Here is a 17,297-nt window from a genome sequence, read left to right on the forward strand (position 1 = left end):
CGATTACTATTTATTTATTTTAATTACGCAATTAATCAATCAATTATTGTACACCTCTCCCTCCCAAAACCAGCTCTATGTGCTGCATAGCGGCAATACCGCACGCTGGAGGATGTTATTTATTTATTTTATTTGGCATGGCGGCGGTGTACTTTGAATGTATCTGTACTTGTATTTAAATTTAATTATATGGTGTACTTGAAGACTGTAGAACACGAAACACCTTTTTGGCACTTTTAACCCTTTCATATCGTTATTTATGCTTTGGAAACAAAATGAAAGGGAATGGAAAATGCAATGAAGGTAAAGAGGTCGTAATGAAGGAACGAGGTGCAGTATACACTTCAGGTAAATGCTCTGGATATGACAAATTACAAACTGTGGTCTGTCTTTCCAACATTCTGTGACGTTTTATATGTGCACTTGAAAATTTCGAGTTCAGACTTTGCTTTCTGGGATTTAACATCACAGCATCGCACACCTACACTCAGCTGAAAACGCAAAATATCTCCCTTTTGGTAGAATAAATGCCTTATTTCCAATCAAACATGTCTACAAGTTATTTTAACAAGTCAGAAAAGCATAAAACATAAATGTGGAAATTTATTCATATGTAAATCAATCATTAATAGCCATTCCAAAATACTTTTCCTTCATTTCCCAGCAAGTTAGTCATAACCCAATTACAAGACGCAAATTCCACTGCCCAGGTAAACTGCAAACAAATAGTTTTAAAGCAATTTGAGTGAAGGAACAATTTGCACTACTTGGTAACAAATCCTGACCACTTGCATATCTTATACATTTAAACTTTTACAAATATTCGTATTTATAAATACAGTAATATGTACAACCGTCATGTAAATAGCTTGATTATGAAATATCTTTAAGCATAATGAGCAATGCATTAAATTGAGGGATGTGCAGACAATGACACCTGGAAAGACCAATCAGCTCGCAAAATGGGACTTTCATAGTTAAGCACAAATGACTATTTCCTTTACTGAAGGTAAGACTTGGTTGGAAAAACTAACTCCTCAAATTTTAGAAATGTTATTCGAAAAAAAGGAAGAATAAAACTAGTGTTGGAGAAATTTCATATCCCACACCCCCTGCCCTCCACATTACTTACCAAAGTACATTCATTTGTTAAACAATTAGCAAAGACCTGTAAGCAAAACAGCAACATTTAGGTCATCCATTGGCTTTGCAATATCATTTAGATTTCACCACAAGAATGAAAACTTTCCAGAACCGAGTAAAAAAGGATGAACGATAGATATAAACCTCATTTGCCAAACACTCTGCAGGATAATCACCAATGTTATCAATAAGAGTTCAGCTTAAACCCCATCGGCCCGCTGAAAGAAGAAAATATTTCCAAAAAACATGACCTGTTAAAATTGTATGCACCACATTATGTGAATTAGTATTATAAACCTCAAAACAATTGTTTAACAATTGTGCATTTATAACTTCAGCTTGCACGAACAAATTCGATCTTTACAAGAAGATCTCCGGTACAAAAACAGCATTATTCTGTGCACTTTACAATAATTGCACCAGGCACCAATCCTTTCAAACAATGCTTGCAAGGTCGTAATTCCTATGCCTATCGGAACAAGCAGGAAACATTGATCCTGTCTGTGGGTCACAGCAAAAAGTAAACGAGCAATAAAGTTTGATAAGACCAAAGCAAATGTGACTACAATCCGCTCTATTAGAGAAGATTGGCAAAACCCAAGCCATTTTGTACTGTAATGTGAGGCAATACAAAGGTAGTAATAGAGAAGGGGTGAGAGGGAGGAAAGAATCAAGGCCACAGACACCGTACAGGAGCCATCTCCCACTTCAAAAGACAGGACATATTCCGTCCCAGCAGTTCCAATATCTGGCTTGTCATTGGACAACCGATATAATCAAAGAATCCTACATCTCTTTTCGTCTTGCTTTCTTGACCGCCGATCTCCTCCTGAAGTCGGCCCCAGCAACGGTCCTGGTGTTGCTGCTGGACCAGTGGCAGCCCCAGCAACAGACTCTACGGCAGGCCGTGCCACGGAGGATGGTGACGGCTGCTGCCTTCTGGGCTGAAGAATAAGCACAACCATGTCGTAAACATTAATAACTTTGGCACAATTACGCCTACGCATCAATTAAAGATCTTGGGACTACTTTGACCATAATATGCATTGCGTTGATTGTGTATGGTTAAAAAAAAAATTCTTTTTCAAGTATACAAAAAAAACAATCCCCCCAACCAAAACCATGATCGTTACTACCACCGTTAATCCACCTCAAATCCACCCCCTACAAATTCCGTTTTCTTTCCCAAAAGTCCCTATAGTGTCCATCTTTTTTATCCCATGTACCCCAGCCATCTCTCTTTCCACAGATCTCCCAATGTCCTTGTTCCCTACTATTGCTGTGCTTCCCTCGATCTCCCCCTCTCGCTCCCTTTATTATGTTTCTATGTGTTAGCTCTTATACGAGCCTCAACTTAGTGTTAAAAAAAAACAAAAAAAAACAACGGAATTCTCAAAATATTTTTCAAAAAAGTCAAATCAAAATATCTCAAAAAAAAAAAAAAAAAAAAAAAAAGATAAAAAAGCATCTCAAAATAAAGAACAAGAGAAATAATAGAAAATGACAACTACAATGGCACTCTTCGACGTTGCAGCATCCCCCGCCCACATTATTACATCATTATACATACGGTACTTGTACCAAATTTGATTTAAATCCCTTCAGCTCTTCTCAAGTATCACTTTTTTTAATGTGACATGACCTCTGACCTTTGATGCCAAAATCTATTCAGTTAATCTTTTCATCATAATATACAGTATACTTATACCAAATTTGGTCAAGATTCCATCACTGGTTGGTTCACAAGTTATCGCGGTAATGCAAACCTATTACAGACCTTTGACCTCTTGACCCCAAAATATAATTAGTTCATCTTTACATACCTGTACCAAGTTTTGTGATGTAAAACGATGGCTATATGTTATACAGAATTTGTTTAAGATATTTCCAAAACTATATATCTGCGATCACACCGATCACCAAGGGTAAGCCTCACCCGACCAGGAGAGGCTTAGCATTGGCGCTTTACTGGCGGCCTACCTTTGGCCCACGATCCAATGATGGCCATATTTATTTTGGACCATCATATGACCTAGACCTTCAACATTTAGTGATAGAGTGTAAATTAAGAAAATGTGTCCCCATCTAAAAGGTATCCATAATATTCAATCGAGGGATGTGCAGAAAATGACACCTATAAAGACAAATCAGCACACAAGATGTGATTTTGCTAGTTAAGCACAAATGACTAATTATTATAATGATGGCTAATTAGGCCACAAACCAAAAGTAGGTCAAGGACTAATGAAATATCAGGTGCTCAACTTCATTGCAGGTCCACTATTATGATACAAGAACATCTTGGAAGGTCAAGCGGTCTTTGAGATGCTGCATTAGAGAAATTGAGCAATGACCAAAAAAAAGCGTTATTTTTTTCAGACCGCCATTTGACCTTGACATTTAACTTGGAAGGTTACAATGTAAATTAAGCTTAAATGTGCCATGCTCTCGGCTATCTAGAGAGGGAAATTTCGTTCTGATCAGACAAACCTTAGTTGATTTGAGAAAAATGTTAAACTGCCTATAATTAGGTCATGACCTTAAAATTAGGTCAAGGTAAAAAAAAAAAATGAACCCCGTGTACTTTGCATTCCCATTATTGAGGCAAAATTTCATTCCGAATGTCCTTGGACATCGGCAGAAAAAAAAATCGAAATAGTGCTTTCATACTGCTTCAAAAAGGGGACCAAAAAACAACAACAACCATGGTTCCCGAAAAAGGCCAACCCCCGCTTTGCGGGGAAAAATGGCCTCTAAAGGTGGTTTTTTATACTCCTACCCCGAGGTTTTTTTTTTTTTAAATACTCCTACCCCGAGGGGTGCAATACATTAACCTTTAACCTGGAGGGGCATGAGATAAATCAAGCGTAAATGTTCCTCACTCGGCGGTATGGAGATAGGGAATTTTTTTCCGATTGGACAAACTTTAGTCGAGTTATGGTGAAAATGTCAATATGTCTATGATTATGTCATGACCTCATAATTAGGTCAAGGTATAAAAAAAAAACCCCCACATACTTTATATTCACATTATTGATGCAACATTTCATACCGAAAGTCCCAGCAGGCTCCGAGATACAGCTGGGAAATTGATACATTGGAAGAAAAAAGAAAATAAATAATAATTTTCTAAATGGTGGGTTAGTACTCCTAGGGGTCTAAGAAACTCTTTGGTACCATTAAAATTGGAGGCACCAATTGTAGAAAGAAACCCTACAACACGAACAGCAATAAGTCTTCCCCTATCCTACAAGGGAGACTTGATTAATTATAAAAAGGCAGAAAGCATTACCTTTAGGGAAATCTACAAATACAGAAATCTGAAACTAACATGCTTCAATGGGTTCGGCAAAGTTTGACCAAAAAAAAGAAGAAGGTATTAATGAATAAATCCACCATTTGAACACAATTCATCCAATAGATTATTGTTACAAAGGTCGTGTCAGATAAAAGGGGCAGTTTCGACAAAGCTGGAGGTTTTACAGAGAAGGTGAAATAAATCCTATCAATATCATAAAACTTAACCAAAAACCCAGCAACTCACCTGCTGCTGCCTCTCTTGGTCCTGGTAAAACTGTGCTGCTCGAATGTTTTCCTCTTCTTGAAGCTGCTTGGCAAACTCCAAATCACTAACAGCAGGTGCTGTTGTGACAACTCCCTGCTCCTGCTGCAGTGACAATGCCACTAAGTAGTCCTGGCAAAAACAATGCCATGGCCAGGTAAAAAGCAGGGGGGATTCCAGGAAGGCAATATAGTTGCATGCATTTTTGACAATTATACCATGACTGTATGTCAAAGCAAAAAATGACCAATTTTCACAAATAAGCCACTTTTTTAGGTCTTTGTTTTGGATTATCTTCCCTTCCTGGATATTGTGCAATTCCAAGATTCAGGGAAAACTGGGGAAAGAAGCAATACATAATGCTTTATCAACTTCATCAATTATGAGATCATTATGCTTCATTGATGTAATTATCGGAGAGCAATGCATTTTAATTATCATTAAAAACAAAATTTCAAACACTCTAGACAGGCTGGTGCTGCTCTCCCAATTCTCGGACAAAAGATCCGAGTGATCTCCCTTGATTCGAGCATTTGACAGTCTAGCATCTCACCTTGCTTTCCAAACTGAGCCTACGGCCTGCAAGAATACCAACAAATGACTTGTTGACTTCCATTTTCAATGGGATCCTCATAACTCCTCTCCCTGTCAAGGCAGAAGTGCTCTAATTAGAAGTGTACTGGGCCCAGTGCTGTGCTCTTCTTCATCTTCAGCAACAATCTTCCAGTTCTGAGTTGCTGCACATGAAGATAGAATCTATAGCTTCCACCTCAATTAAAGTTAACTTTTTCGAACCGGCCCTCCGTGTTTTTCTGTTATATTTTTGTAGATGTTTGCCGTTTGTATTTTCATCAAAAAGTTTCCATGATAAACCGTACCTTATTGCCGATATTGTTGAATTTGTTTTTCATGTAGCCCAGGCCTACTCCCTGAATGGCCAAAAGCTAAATTGTCTCGGTTTTGAGATGTTTGTCGTTGTTTCTTTCTTTTTTTTCACTCCATAATGTTGTCCTTTCTGCCTCTTCAATGTTATTCTATTCCCCTCGCTTCCAAAAAAATTAAAACACTCCAAAACACAATGATTCTGCCTTCTACTTGTACTTCCTGTACATATTTTATTTGCTTTCCTCTCACTTTTCTCAATGTCTTCATGGAATATGCTTCTTCCATTAAAAGCATTTTAAAAACATTAAAATGCTTCACCATCCTTATTTCTCTGGCACTGGCACCCCACGTGTTCTTCTTCATCATATATATTCTTCCTCTTCTTCACAAGGGATATTTTGCAAATCTCTATCTCACCGAAGCACTTGGATTGCGCCCAAAGTCTGCGCTTCGTCGACCCTTGTTAATCATCACCAAGCTAATCCCTTCCTTTACAGGTTATTGTGGTTTTCTCTCCTCTCCCTCTACCAAACTTCCCATTTAATTACTGAATTGTTATTTCATCCCTAGTTTTTCCTTCCTCTTCTTTCAGCCTTTTACTTCGTGTGCTTGAGCCTGTATCCAGTTCAATCACCCCCAATGTCTTCCTCCCCTCTCCATACCATCTCACTCTTCTACTCGCCCATTCTTCCTCCAAGTGTGTCTCTGTTGTGTCTCTCCACTACCCTGGTGTTGGTGTGTTTCCTCGCTTTCCACTGTGTTCTAGCTGCTCTGTTCTGTCCGAGCTCTTCCTTCCACAAGCCTACACTTCATATACAAAAAAAAGAAAGTGTATTCTTTTGGATGTTCAGCCTGTCAAAATGTCCCCGATTTGAAAATATTATATAAGATCATTTAATTCCTCATACGTCTAGTCACCAATATAAGTTACCTGGTCTATCTGCTCTTGGTTGTTGCTAGAAACAAAAGTGGTGCTGGGTTCAGAAGGTGGTCGGAGTCCAAAATTTGCATCAAAGAAATTTCCATCACCATCAACATTCTGAAGGCTCTCCCAAACAACCTTGTCTTCTCTCAGGAAGCCCTGGTCAGTAACTAATAGGTACAGCTGGCCCTGTGGTACATCAGACATTACAGACGCACAAAGGTATTCATGAGCTCCATTGCTCTTAGGAACAATAGTGTGAAAATACACATGCACACGGGTATTGTCCATTTGAATGCAAGAAACTCGATCTCACCTTGTGCTTATAGATGGTGCTAAAATGGTTATTCCTGAAGAAGACACAGAGCTCCCCTTCTTTGATGTTTTTGTTCACTTCACACAAGCCATGGTATGTTAGTTGTGTAGCTGTATTGTCCAAAAACTGTTCAGCTATTATCCCTGCACATGAGGCAGATGTAGAGACAGTGCAAGGGGGTCATTCAATGCATGAACAAAATACAAAAATTGGACATTTTAGGGTTAATGGCAAATTGAATGGCAAATTCATATGATTTTTTGTTGTTGTTTAAATATTTATGTTCAGTGGATGGGGTGGGATGGGAATGGGGTCAGCGACAGAACCAAGGCTCGGTATGGTTTGTGTGCTTGTTACGTGCAGTGAATTTCACCTCCCTGCACCTTGTTGTACACCGCTCCTTTCCTATTCCATCTCCAGGCGCTGCATGACATCATCGCCAGGCACCAAAAGGGGCCCGGTGATGACGCGCGCTGAAAGGGAGTACTCAGTTTTCACTCCGGTTTCTAGTTTGTTTGTTACCTCCGCCACCAAAGGTGGATGGAGGTTATGTTTTCACCCCTATCTGTCCGTTTGTGAACATGATATCTCAAAAAGTTGTGGACGGATTCGGACAAACTTTGGCAGAGAGGTAGCATGTGTGACAAGGACGAAATGATTAGATTTTGGTGAAGATCCGGATTCAGATACGGCTAGTAGAATTTTTTTTAAAGTGATTCTTCACCATTGCGAGATTGGGCCAAAAACGATACAGAGCAGGATAACTCAAAAAGTTGTGGATGGATTTGGACGAAACTTGGTGGACCGGTTGGGTGTCTGACAAGGACGATTCGATTTTGGTGAAGATCTGAATATGGATTCGGACTTCAGAATTATTAGATTTTTTCATTGATTCTTCACCATTGGGAGATTGGGCTGAAACCAACATATAGCAGGATATCTCAAAAGGTTATGGATGGATTTGGACGAAACTTGTTGGACAGGTTTTGTGTGTGAGAAGGAAGAATCGATTCAATTTTGGTGAAGATCTGGATCTGGATCTGGATCCAGCTAGTACAATTTTTTTAAGTGATTCTTCACCATTGATTGATATCGCCAAAAATGATATACAGTCACGTGAAAAAGTAAGTACACCCCATGTAAAGTTTTGACTTTTTCAATATATTTCAACATACAGCTATTTGATCTTCATTTCAACAATATTGATAGATAAAGGTGATATAATATAACAAATATCATGAAACATTTACATTTTATAGTCCATTGTATAATTTAAATAAACATAAATGCAAATTTCACATGTGGAAAAAGTAAGTACACCCTTGGCTCTAATAGGTGGTATTGCCCCCTTTGGCAGAAACAACCTCAAGTAGGCGTTTCCTATAACTGTCTACCAGTCTCTGACATCGACTGGGAGAAATTTTTGCGCACTCCATGCAGAATTCTTTCAGCTGTGCGATGTTTGAGGGGTTTCTTGCATGCACAGCTCGTTGCAAATCCCCCCACAACATCTCGATGGGATTTAGATCCGGTCTTTGTCTTGGCCATTCCAGAACCCTCCATTTCTTTCTTTTCAGCCATTCCTTGGTGGATTTACTGGTATGTTTTGGGTCATTGTCATGTTGCAAGGTCCACCTTCGGTTGAGCTTCAACTTTCCGACAGATGGCCTCACATTATCCTCAAGCACCCTCTGGTACAATGAAGAATTCATAGTAGATTCTATGATGGTGAGCTGCCCAGGCCCTGATGCAGCAAAGCTGCCCCAAATCATAATATTGTTGCGGTTTTGAGAACCCACACTTGTAAATAAATATAACATCATTAAAGGTTAAAGGTAGCACCCTATAGGTAGGCCACAAGAAACACGTAGGTCACCATAGGACATCAGTTATTTCTTAGTACGTGTTAGATAAGGCCATTTTCCAATAATTGCATCTGCGTTGTGTCAATCAAATAAGAGTAGGCCCTTCCGTCCATTTTGGCAGCCTCCCTTCCAAGCGACGCCATTAAGCGCGCTCCAGTCTGTGCCCCATGGCCCTTCCCAATTTGTTATGCGCCTTTGTCAGCAGCGTTCGCCACCTCGCTGGGCTTCCGCCCAAACCAGCCCAGAAACCCACGAGGTAAGGCCCGAGAAGAGGGCGGAGCACCAGGATGGAGGTGTGGCCACGTCAACCAGCCGTCAGGGCGGGGCCAGTAAGCCATAAACAGCCAACCAGGGCTGGAGTGACATCGCCTGACAGGCGTGGCTTTTGGGCTTCGAGAGCGTTCGCTGGCTTGATTATAAAAGCGCGCACACAAAGCCCTCGTACGGACTGCTGCGATTTGAGAGGACTTACAGCGGAAGCTTGTGCTGAGAGGACTGTCGTGATTACAGAGGACTCGCGAGTATAAGGACCTATGCGCTTGAACAAAGAGGCCTAGCTGGCATTGGTATTTCAAAGAGATGCACTGTGGAAACCCGCTGTACTAAGGGCGAGCGCGCGGCACGCATTGCCACGAACTGCAGCGTGCAGGACATTGGGGAGAGGGTCGCTTGGAGCGAATAGTGCGCATATTACGTACGCCAGTATACCAGCCTTCCCCGTCATTATATTCTTCTTTGTACATAATTAATAAACCCATCTGTTCTTCCTATTTTCCTGGTTTCCTCTTAATTCCATCGTCCTAGTGTTTTCTCAATTGGGTAAGCGTGGCACGATTCCGAACCGCTACAATCGGGTCTAGTCACTTGTTAACAGCTCGGATCGCGGATCGCTATCCGCTCGGCGTTTCCATCCATATCTGTGATTCGGGCGGAAGTTATTCCCTCGTTTCTGGCTGACGTTAGTATTTAGGTAGTAGCGAATCCCTGGGCCTAAAAACCCTACCTAACGCCACGCCAGGAAGGACGTTATAGCTTCCAGGGCCGCGTCGGCCAGATAAGAGGACAAGGGGATTAACCCCCTCTTGATAAGGGGAGAGCCGATGTGCTGAGATCCGCAACAATATTTCCACCACCATGCTTTACAGTTGGTATCAGCTTCTTGTAGTCAAATGCTGTCTTTGGTTTTCGCCAAGCATGTCTTATGGTACTGTGGCCAAATAGCTCTACCTTTGACTCATCTGACCAGAGCACATTGTTCCAGAAGTGCTGGTCTTTGCCTAGGTGTTCATTGGCAAACTTTAGTCTTGCCCTGATGTTCATTCTGGACAGCAAAGGTTTCCTCCTGGCACACCTCCCATGTAGATCAAATTTGTGTAGCCTCTTTCTAATGGTAGACTCGTGCGCTTTGACATCAACAGTGGCAAGAGCTACCTGTAGGTCCAATGATGAAATTCTGGGGTTCTTAGAGACTTCTTTCAGCATCTTGCGGTCTGCTCTCGGGCTGAACTTGCTGGGGCGGCCTGGCCTGAACAAGTTGGCAGTTGTTTGGAATCTTCTCCACTTGTAGATGATCTTCCGGACAGTCAAATGATTGATTTCAAATTGTTTGGACATCTTTTTAAATCCCTTCCCAGACTCGTAGGCATCTATAACCTTCTTTCTGAAGGCCTCAGAAAGCTCTTTTGATCTAGGCATGGTGACGCCGCACACTTCAACAACAAAGAGCAAACCAAACTAAATATCTGAGGTTTAAATAAGACAGGTTCCTCCAACATCCTCTCTAACCATGTTCTAATCATTTGCACCTGAGCTGGTGCACCTCATTCTAATTTTAGGTATTTGAAGGAGTGATAAATGTAGGGGTGTACTTACTTTTTCCACATGCGAAATTTGCATTTATGTTTATTTAAATTATACAATGGACTACAAAATGTAAATGTTTCATGATATTTGTTGTATTATATCACCTTTATCTGTCAATATTGTTGAAATGAAGATCAAATAGCTGTATGTTGAAATATGTTGAAAAAGTCAAAACTTTACATGGGGTGTACCTACTTTTTCACGTGACTGTATAGCAGGATATCTCAAAAAGTTGTGGATGGATTTGGACGAAACTTGGTGGAGAGGTTGTGTGTGAAAAAGCTTTAATCGTTTCAATTTTGGTGAAGACCTGAATATGGATTCGGCTGCAATAATTTTTATGCCTCCGCCAACAGTCACCGAAGGCGTTTTCGGGTTGTCTGTCCGGGCTAAAGCTCGCGTTTCTCAGCAACCATATGTCCGATTGAGACGAACCTTTCAGGGTAGAAGTGACACCCATGCAGAATGTTTATGACAATTGTGATGTCACAGGTCACGTGGTATGGCAGCCATCTTGGATTAAAAGCAAATAAATAAATAAATTCTCTGAAACGGCTGAATGGAAAAATTTGAAACTTGGGACATTGTCAAGTACTCCCAATGGGGAACAAAAGCATGATAATGATGACATCATAGCTGAAGTGGTACACCAGCCAAAAATGTTTTAATCAAATTCTTTATCCTAAAAATCTTAAATTGCATGCACATGATCTATGACCCATTTTAAAAAATATTAAATTTATGACATCATCGGTCACATGGTTTGGCAGCCATTTTGGAATGAAGGAAAATATTAAATAATTATATCTCTGAAACCGCTCACCCTATTGATGCGAAATTTTAAAATATCATCTAACAGCACTGTTGCATATAGTTTGAAAATGATGATGTCATAAGTCACGTGGTTTGGCAGCCATATTGGATAGAAAAACGAACCGTATCCGATCAAAATGAAACTTCACAAACGTGATCCACTACCCATACATATGCAGAGTGATGGCATCTACCCGTTGTGGGAATATGCAGAGGCATATTGGCGACACAGTCGCATTGTTCAAGGTTTTTTTTTTTGGTTTTTTAAAAAGTGATTCTTCACCATCGAGAGATCGGGTGAAAAGCGATATATAACATGATATTCAAAAAAAAATTATGGACGACGTGTGAATAAACTTGGTGGATGAGTTGGTTGGGTGACGAGAACAAGCCGATTCGATTTTGGTTCAGGTCCGGATCCAGATCCATCCTATCAGTGGGAGATAAAACGTGACCTGTTCAGCCTGGCGGCGGTATACACTCTACCGAGTGTCGTTCTAGTAATGATCATGTTTTTTTTTTTATCAAAGAAACAAAAGTTAAACGTATTTTACACAATCGTAATATATGAAATTTTCAATATCTTTTCAAACTGGTGTGGCCAGTTTTTCAGGAAAAACAGCAGATATCTGGTTTGGAATTCTTTCCTACAATTTCTGGAGACATTCCATTGGGAGGCTGTTTCATGCTTTCTACATTATTTTGCATAACTTTTATTGCAGTGTTTTCCTTTTTCTTCCTATCCAAATAACCCAAAAGTCTTTACGCCACCACATTTTTTTCACTGACATGTAATACTGTATTATATTACCATTTTTTGTACCCTATAAATTCTTCTGGCAGGGAACAAAACAAAAAAAAAACGACAGAATTCTCAGACAATATAACAATATATTTCTGCTTTGAAATATAAAGTACACGTTTTTTGGTCATTTTGCATAACAATAAGTGGAATGCATCAACTGCACTAGTGATCTTACCGGTAGTCACCTCCTCACTGCTCTGAGAATTTTTGCTCGATATTATCTTTTCCACAAGCTGATTGTAACTGCATTTTCCAACAGCTTTGACCACATCGGTATTCTGCATTTCCAGAGGACAAACAAGATCAAAGAAGCCAAAGCAGTCAGTGATAGAACTGGGATAAAGAAAGATATAAACAAAATGCACAAGTACATAATTAAATAAAAGTAAATTCATAAATTTTCACACAATAAAACTAGAACGACACTTCGACGTCACGACGTCAACTGATATGCCTCCGCCCACATTATTACATCATTATACATACCTGTACCAAGTTTGAATTAGATCAATTCAGCCGTTCTCAAGTTATAGACATATTACAGACTTTGACCTTTGACCCCAAAATCTAATCAGTTCCTCTTTACATCATTCTACATAACTGTACCAAATTTGGTCAGAATCCAATCACTGGTTCACAAATTATCGCCGTAACAGGATTTTTACCTAACATGACCTCTCAATTTTGGCCTTTGACCTCATGACCCCAAAATCGAATCAGTTAATCTTTACCTCATTATACATACATGCACCAAGTTCGACTAAGATCCCTTTAGCCGTTCTCAAGTTATCGCGGTAACGAAAACCTATCACGGACGGACGAACGGACGGATGGACAGCCGGATGGACAACCTGAAAACATAATGCCTCCGGCGACTCCGTCAACGGAGGCATAAAAATAATTGTGAAAACAAACCTGTATCTCAGGCCTTATTTCTGCAAATGTATTTCAACTTCTCAGTTTTGTCAAAGCAAGTGTTAAAGTTTAACACTACTAAAGAACACATTCAAAAACCTAATAGCCTTTTTGCCTAAACCTCCCAATCGAAAATTTAAATTTCAGTCTGCTCCTCTTTTTCTATTTCAAGAGAAAAAATTAGCATAAAATGCCCCAAAAATAAATCGATAATAAACAAGAATGGCACTCGAAGAGCACATAGTCTCGCCTTGCTCGTTCATTCTGAACAAAAAATACCATCATCTATCTATAATTCCAGTAATCTCTGTGTGTGTGTGTGTCTGTGTGTTTGTTTGTCTGTGTGTTTGTCTGTGACCGCTGTTTCTCGACAACCACGGGTCCGATATACTTGAAACTTGCCAGGTATATTGCTGGGGACCCGAGGATGTGCCTTTTCAAGGTTTGAAATTAATCGGACAAGTGGTTCCCAAGGTATGGTCACCGTACTCGCAAGCCGTTCGCTTTGGCTTTGCGAATGGACCAAACCATTTCATGTAAATAGAGGGGGGGGGGGGGGGGTTCTACCGTACTCGCAAGCCGTTCGCTTTGGCTTTGCGAATGGACCAAACCATTTCATGTAAATAGAGGGGGGGGGTTCTGTGGTCGTTACTGCCACGTGGTTTCAAAGTTTTTTTTTGTTGTTGTTGTTTGCACGCATGTTTTTTTGCACCCACGTACGGGCACGCCCTAGTTAACTGAACACGCTAATATTATGGCCCACATACCCATAAAATCCATGCACCCTGTTATGTCGCATAGTTTCTTGGCATGGGTTATGAACGTCATAAATGTAATTATTCACTCACATGGGGTCATAGATCAGATATATGAAGTTGCAGATTTTTCGGATAAGCATTTATCCAATTATCAACCAATTATGGGTTGAATACCATTTAAATGACATCATCGTTATCCACCCGATATACTTGACGGAAAGTTGATGACAGATGCCAATTTTGTTTTTTTTGTGTTGAGTGGTTTCGGAGAAAATGATGTCCATTTCCTTTAATCCAATATGGCTGCCATACCATGTGACCTATGATGTCAGGGTTAGCAATAAAATATTCTCCATGGGGAGTCCCTCCTATGTTGAAAGTTTTGCATTGATCGGACAAGCGGTTGCAGAGAAAAACATTTCTAAAGCGAAAATATATGGGTGTGGCAAAGACAGGCAGACAGACAAACAGACACATTGCAATAATCCTGCACCCTCTTTGGGGCAAGACTAATAAAAAGTCCAGGAACTGCACAACAGCCTTTGTCACTTAGTTGGGCTTCACACATGGCAAAACCTCACATTGCAATGTGCAGAGTTTACAACAGGACTACAAACCGATTTAAAGAGTTCTGCAATGCAGTCAACAATGACAAGTTACAAGGAGCATTCAAAACTTTTATGAACGATCCATATAATCACATTCATCCTCTAGCCTTTGAGATACTAGCAACAGTCCGAATACAGCATCTTTTTTTTCTTTTTTTTTGTATTTTTCAAATATACAAATTCTAATATGAAAATGTTGGGTCTCAAGTGTATGTGTGTATATATATATATATATATATATATATATATATATATATATATATATATATATATATATATATATATATATATATATATATATATATATATATATATATATATATATATATATAGTTAGTCAAATGTGTTGAACCAGGCCCAGTAGCATAATGGTAAAAGCATCTACTGTGAATATGGAGTTATACCTGGCTGGATCATACCAAGGACTTTTAAAATGCTTCCTCGCTTGGCGCTCAGCATTAATACGATGGAGCACTGAGAAACTGCAAATGAGTGTTTGTGCGTGCAGTCTCCTTAATTCCCCAGCTAAATGTGGAGAGAAAAGCAACACACCCAGAATGCCTTGGGAAGTTATACCACTTCCCCGAAGGTCAGGGCCATCGGTTAGGAGTTAAGTCTGGTGTTGTCTCCCTTACTGTGTCCGTGATTTGTCTTGCAGCTCCTCAATGAGCCAAATATTTTATGTAACAAAAATAACTGAGGCTTATGAGGGGTAATTATTAATCAAGTCATCTCAAGTATTTGTAACTCCAGTTAGCAACCATCAAGACTGGATATCTAGAAGGTCCTCATCACCCCAAGTCAGTCTCTTTTCCCTCTAATTACCACTCTTCATCATTCACAATAGTCGTTTCTCACCTCCCCCTCATATTCTGCATGAAAATGGCCAGGCCACGAGATTGAATGTTTGAATTGCTCACATTCTGATGAGATGACGACAACAAGTGAGCGGCAACTCAATGACGGCAACTTCATTGCCATGGGGGCGAGAGCGCGACCCTCATGGGACCAGGGGAAGAGCCTCACGGCGGGGGTCGTGTGCGGTGGCTGTATAAATCAACCAAGCTCAGACAACGGAGAGTTGGTGTGATCATGAGCAGCAGTGAAGAGGCGTGATCTGCTGTCTGTCGAGCTGCTGTGATCATCAGCTGCCTAGCAAAGGAGTGAGGAGAGTTCAAGAGTTGGAAGGAGTAAGGGAGAGTAAGGGACACCGGATCGAGCCAGCACCCGGAGCATCCCGCACAAATGCAAGAGAGCCTGATCCGCACGACCATGATGCACCTACCGAGCAAACTTTGACTTTGACAAGTTTGACAAACTTTGACAAGCAAACTTCTACCCCATCCATTGTGTATTCTCAATTGCCGTGGGCCACTGAACAAGTTTGCCTGTGATTTTTTTTTTTTTTTGTATACAAGATCGAGGCTCGTGTAACAAGTAACATCAATCACACAAAAAAAAAAAAACACAAAAAACCGACACACAACATACAATAAAGGGAGTGGGGACAAGATGGGGGGAGAGAGGAAAGCACACAAGTACAACAGCAGAGAACAGGAACAACGGAAGATCTGTGGGAGGGAGATGGCTTGGGGAGAGGAGGCATGGGAAGGTGGGGGGGGGGGGGGGGGGAGGGGTGGGAGAGGAATGAAACATGGACACTGCTAGAACTTCCAGGTAGGAAGTTGGTATTTCAATAAAGTGGATCTGGGGTGAATTAATGGGGATACAAAAGATCAACGTTTTGGATGGGGGAAGATAAGAGATGGTGGTGAACAACTGTTTTAAAGACCTGGAGGGAGGAGTGGGATTGAAGAGAGTAAGGGAGTTTGTTCCAGAGGTGGGAGTAAAGAGGAATGAAAGAGTGAAGGTGAGCAGAGAGTCTTGATTTTGGCAATTTCACCATAAGAGGGTTACTGGCAGATCTGGTGCGACTTGCAGGAAATATTTGGGGGACAGAGCACAGACAGAGCTGTGGGAGCTAGGCCGGATAGGAGTCGGTAGAAGACAGAAAGACCACCAACCTGCCTGCGGTGAGTGAGTGAAAGGCCCTCACAATCAGATTCATCACGTGAGATTCCATTGATTCTGAAAGCTTTGGTTTCAACAGCGTGAAGCCGAGCTAGGTGTGAGGCAAGAGCACCAGCCCAGAGGGGAGAGCAGTATTCCATTGAGCTGCGGATGAAAGCCTTGTATGTGTTGAGCTCAGGAGTGCCAAGGAAGGACTTCGGACGACGGATGATGCCCAGTCAGCGACTGGCTTTGGAGGCCAGCTTGGAAATGTGGTTTTCCCAGGAAAGATCATGGCAGATAGTGAGACCCAAAAGCTTGAGTGACAGAACTTCTTGGAGAGGATTGTTCAGAAAATAGATGGGAGGGTTGTCCAGTCGGTCTTTTCGGAGAGACATAGTAAGAGTGTGAGATTTGTCAGGATTGAAAGACATGTTCCACTTGTTTGATCAGTCTATGATTTTATCGAGGTCTGCAGAGAGTGAGGAGGCTGCAGACTGTCGATCTGAGAGATGAAGAATGGAGCGGCAGAGAGTGGAGTCATCAGCAAAGAGATAGAGAGGATTTTCCAGAGAGTCGGAGAGATCATTGATGAAGACCAGAAAAAGCACAGGGCCCAGAACACTGCCTTGGGGAACTCCAGCCTGAACAGGAAGAGGAGATGAGAGAAATCCATTCAGGGCCACACGTTGACTACGACTAGAGAGGAAGTCCGCAAGCCATGCGTGGAGATTTCCATGGATACCATAGGAGGAGAGTTTGGCGAGCAGAGCGGGGTGCCAGACCGTATCAAAGGCACGTGATATGTCAAGGGAGACCAAGTTTAAGAGCT

General features: G+C 41.0%; 1 protein-coding gene across 4 annotated transcripts in view; it reads right to left on the reverse strand.

Annotated features, from left to right (window-relative positions):
* Window positions 1-585: 585 nt before the first annotated feature.
* Window positions 586-17,297, reverse strand: part of LOC137420978 (ubiquitin carboxyl-terminal hydrolase MINDY-1) — a 90,019-nt gene continuing 73,307 nt past the window's right edge. For 3 of the 4 annotated variants that reach the window (XM_068106545.2, XM_068106548.2, XM_068106547.2), the window contains 5 exons: window positions 12,350-12,452; window positions 6,829-6,971; window positions 6,522-6,701; window positions 4,688-4,837; window positions 586-2,087 (listed from right to left, as the gene is read on the reverse strand). In XM_068106545.2, the coding sequence (XP_067962646.2) occupies window positions 1,920-2,087; window positions 4,688-4,837; window positions 6,522-6,701; window positions 6,829-6,971; window positions 12,350-12,452 (744 nt within the window). In that variant the 3' untranslated portion in view covers window positions 586-1,919. The remainder of the gene's footprint in view (window positions 2,088-4,687; window positions 4,838-6,521; window positions 6,702-6,828; window positions 6,972-12,349; window positions 12,453-17,297) is intronic. The other variant, XM_068106546.2, reaches the window with a different exon arrangement.

Source organism: Myxine glutinosa, chromosome 2 (assembly GCF_964187855.1).
Source record: "Myxine glutinosa chromosome 2, kmMyxGlut1.1, whole genome shotgun sequence".
NCBI lineage: Eukaryota > Metazoa > Chordata > Myxini > Myxiniformes > Myxinidae > Myxine > Myxine glutinosa.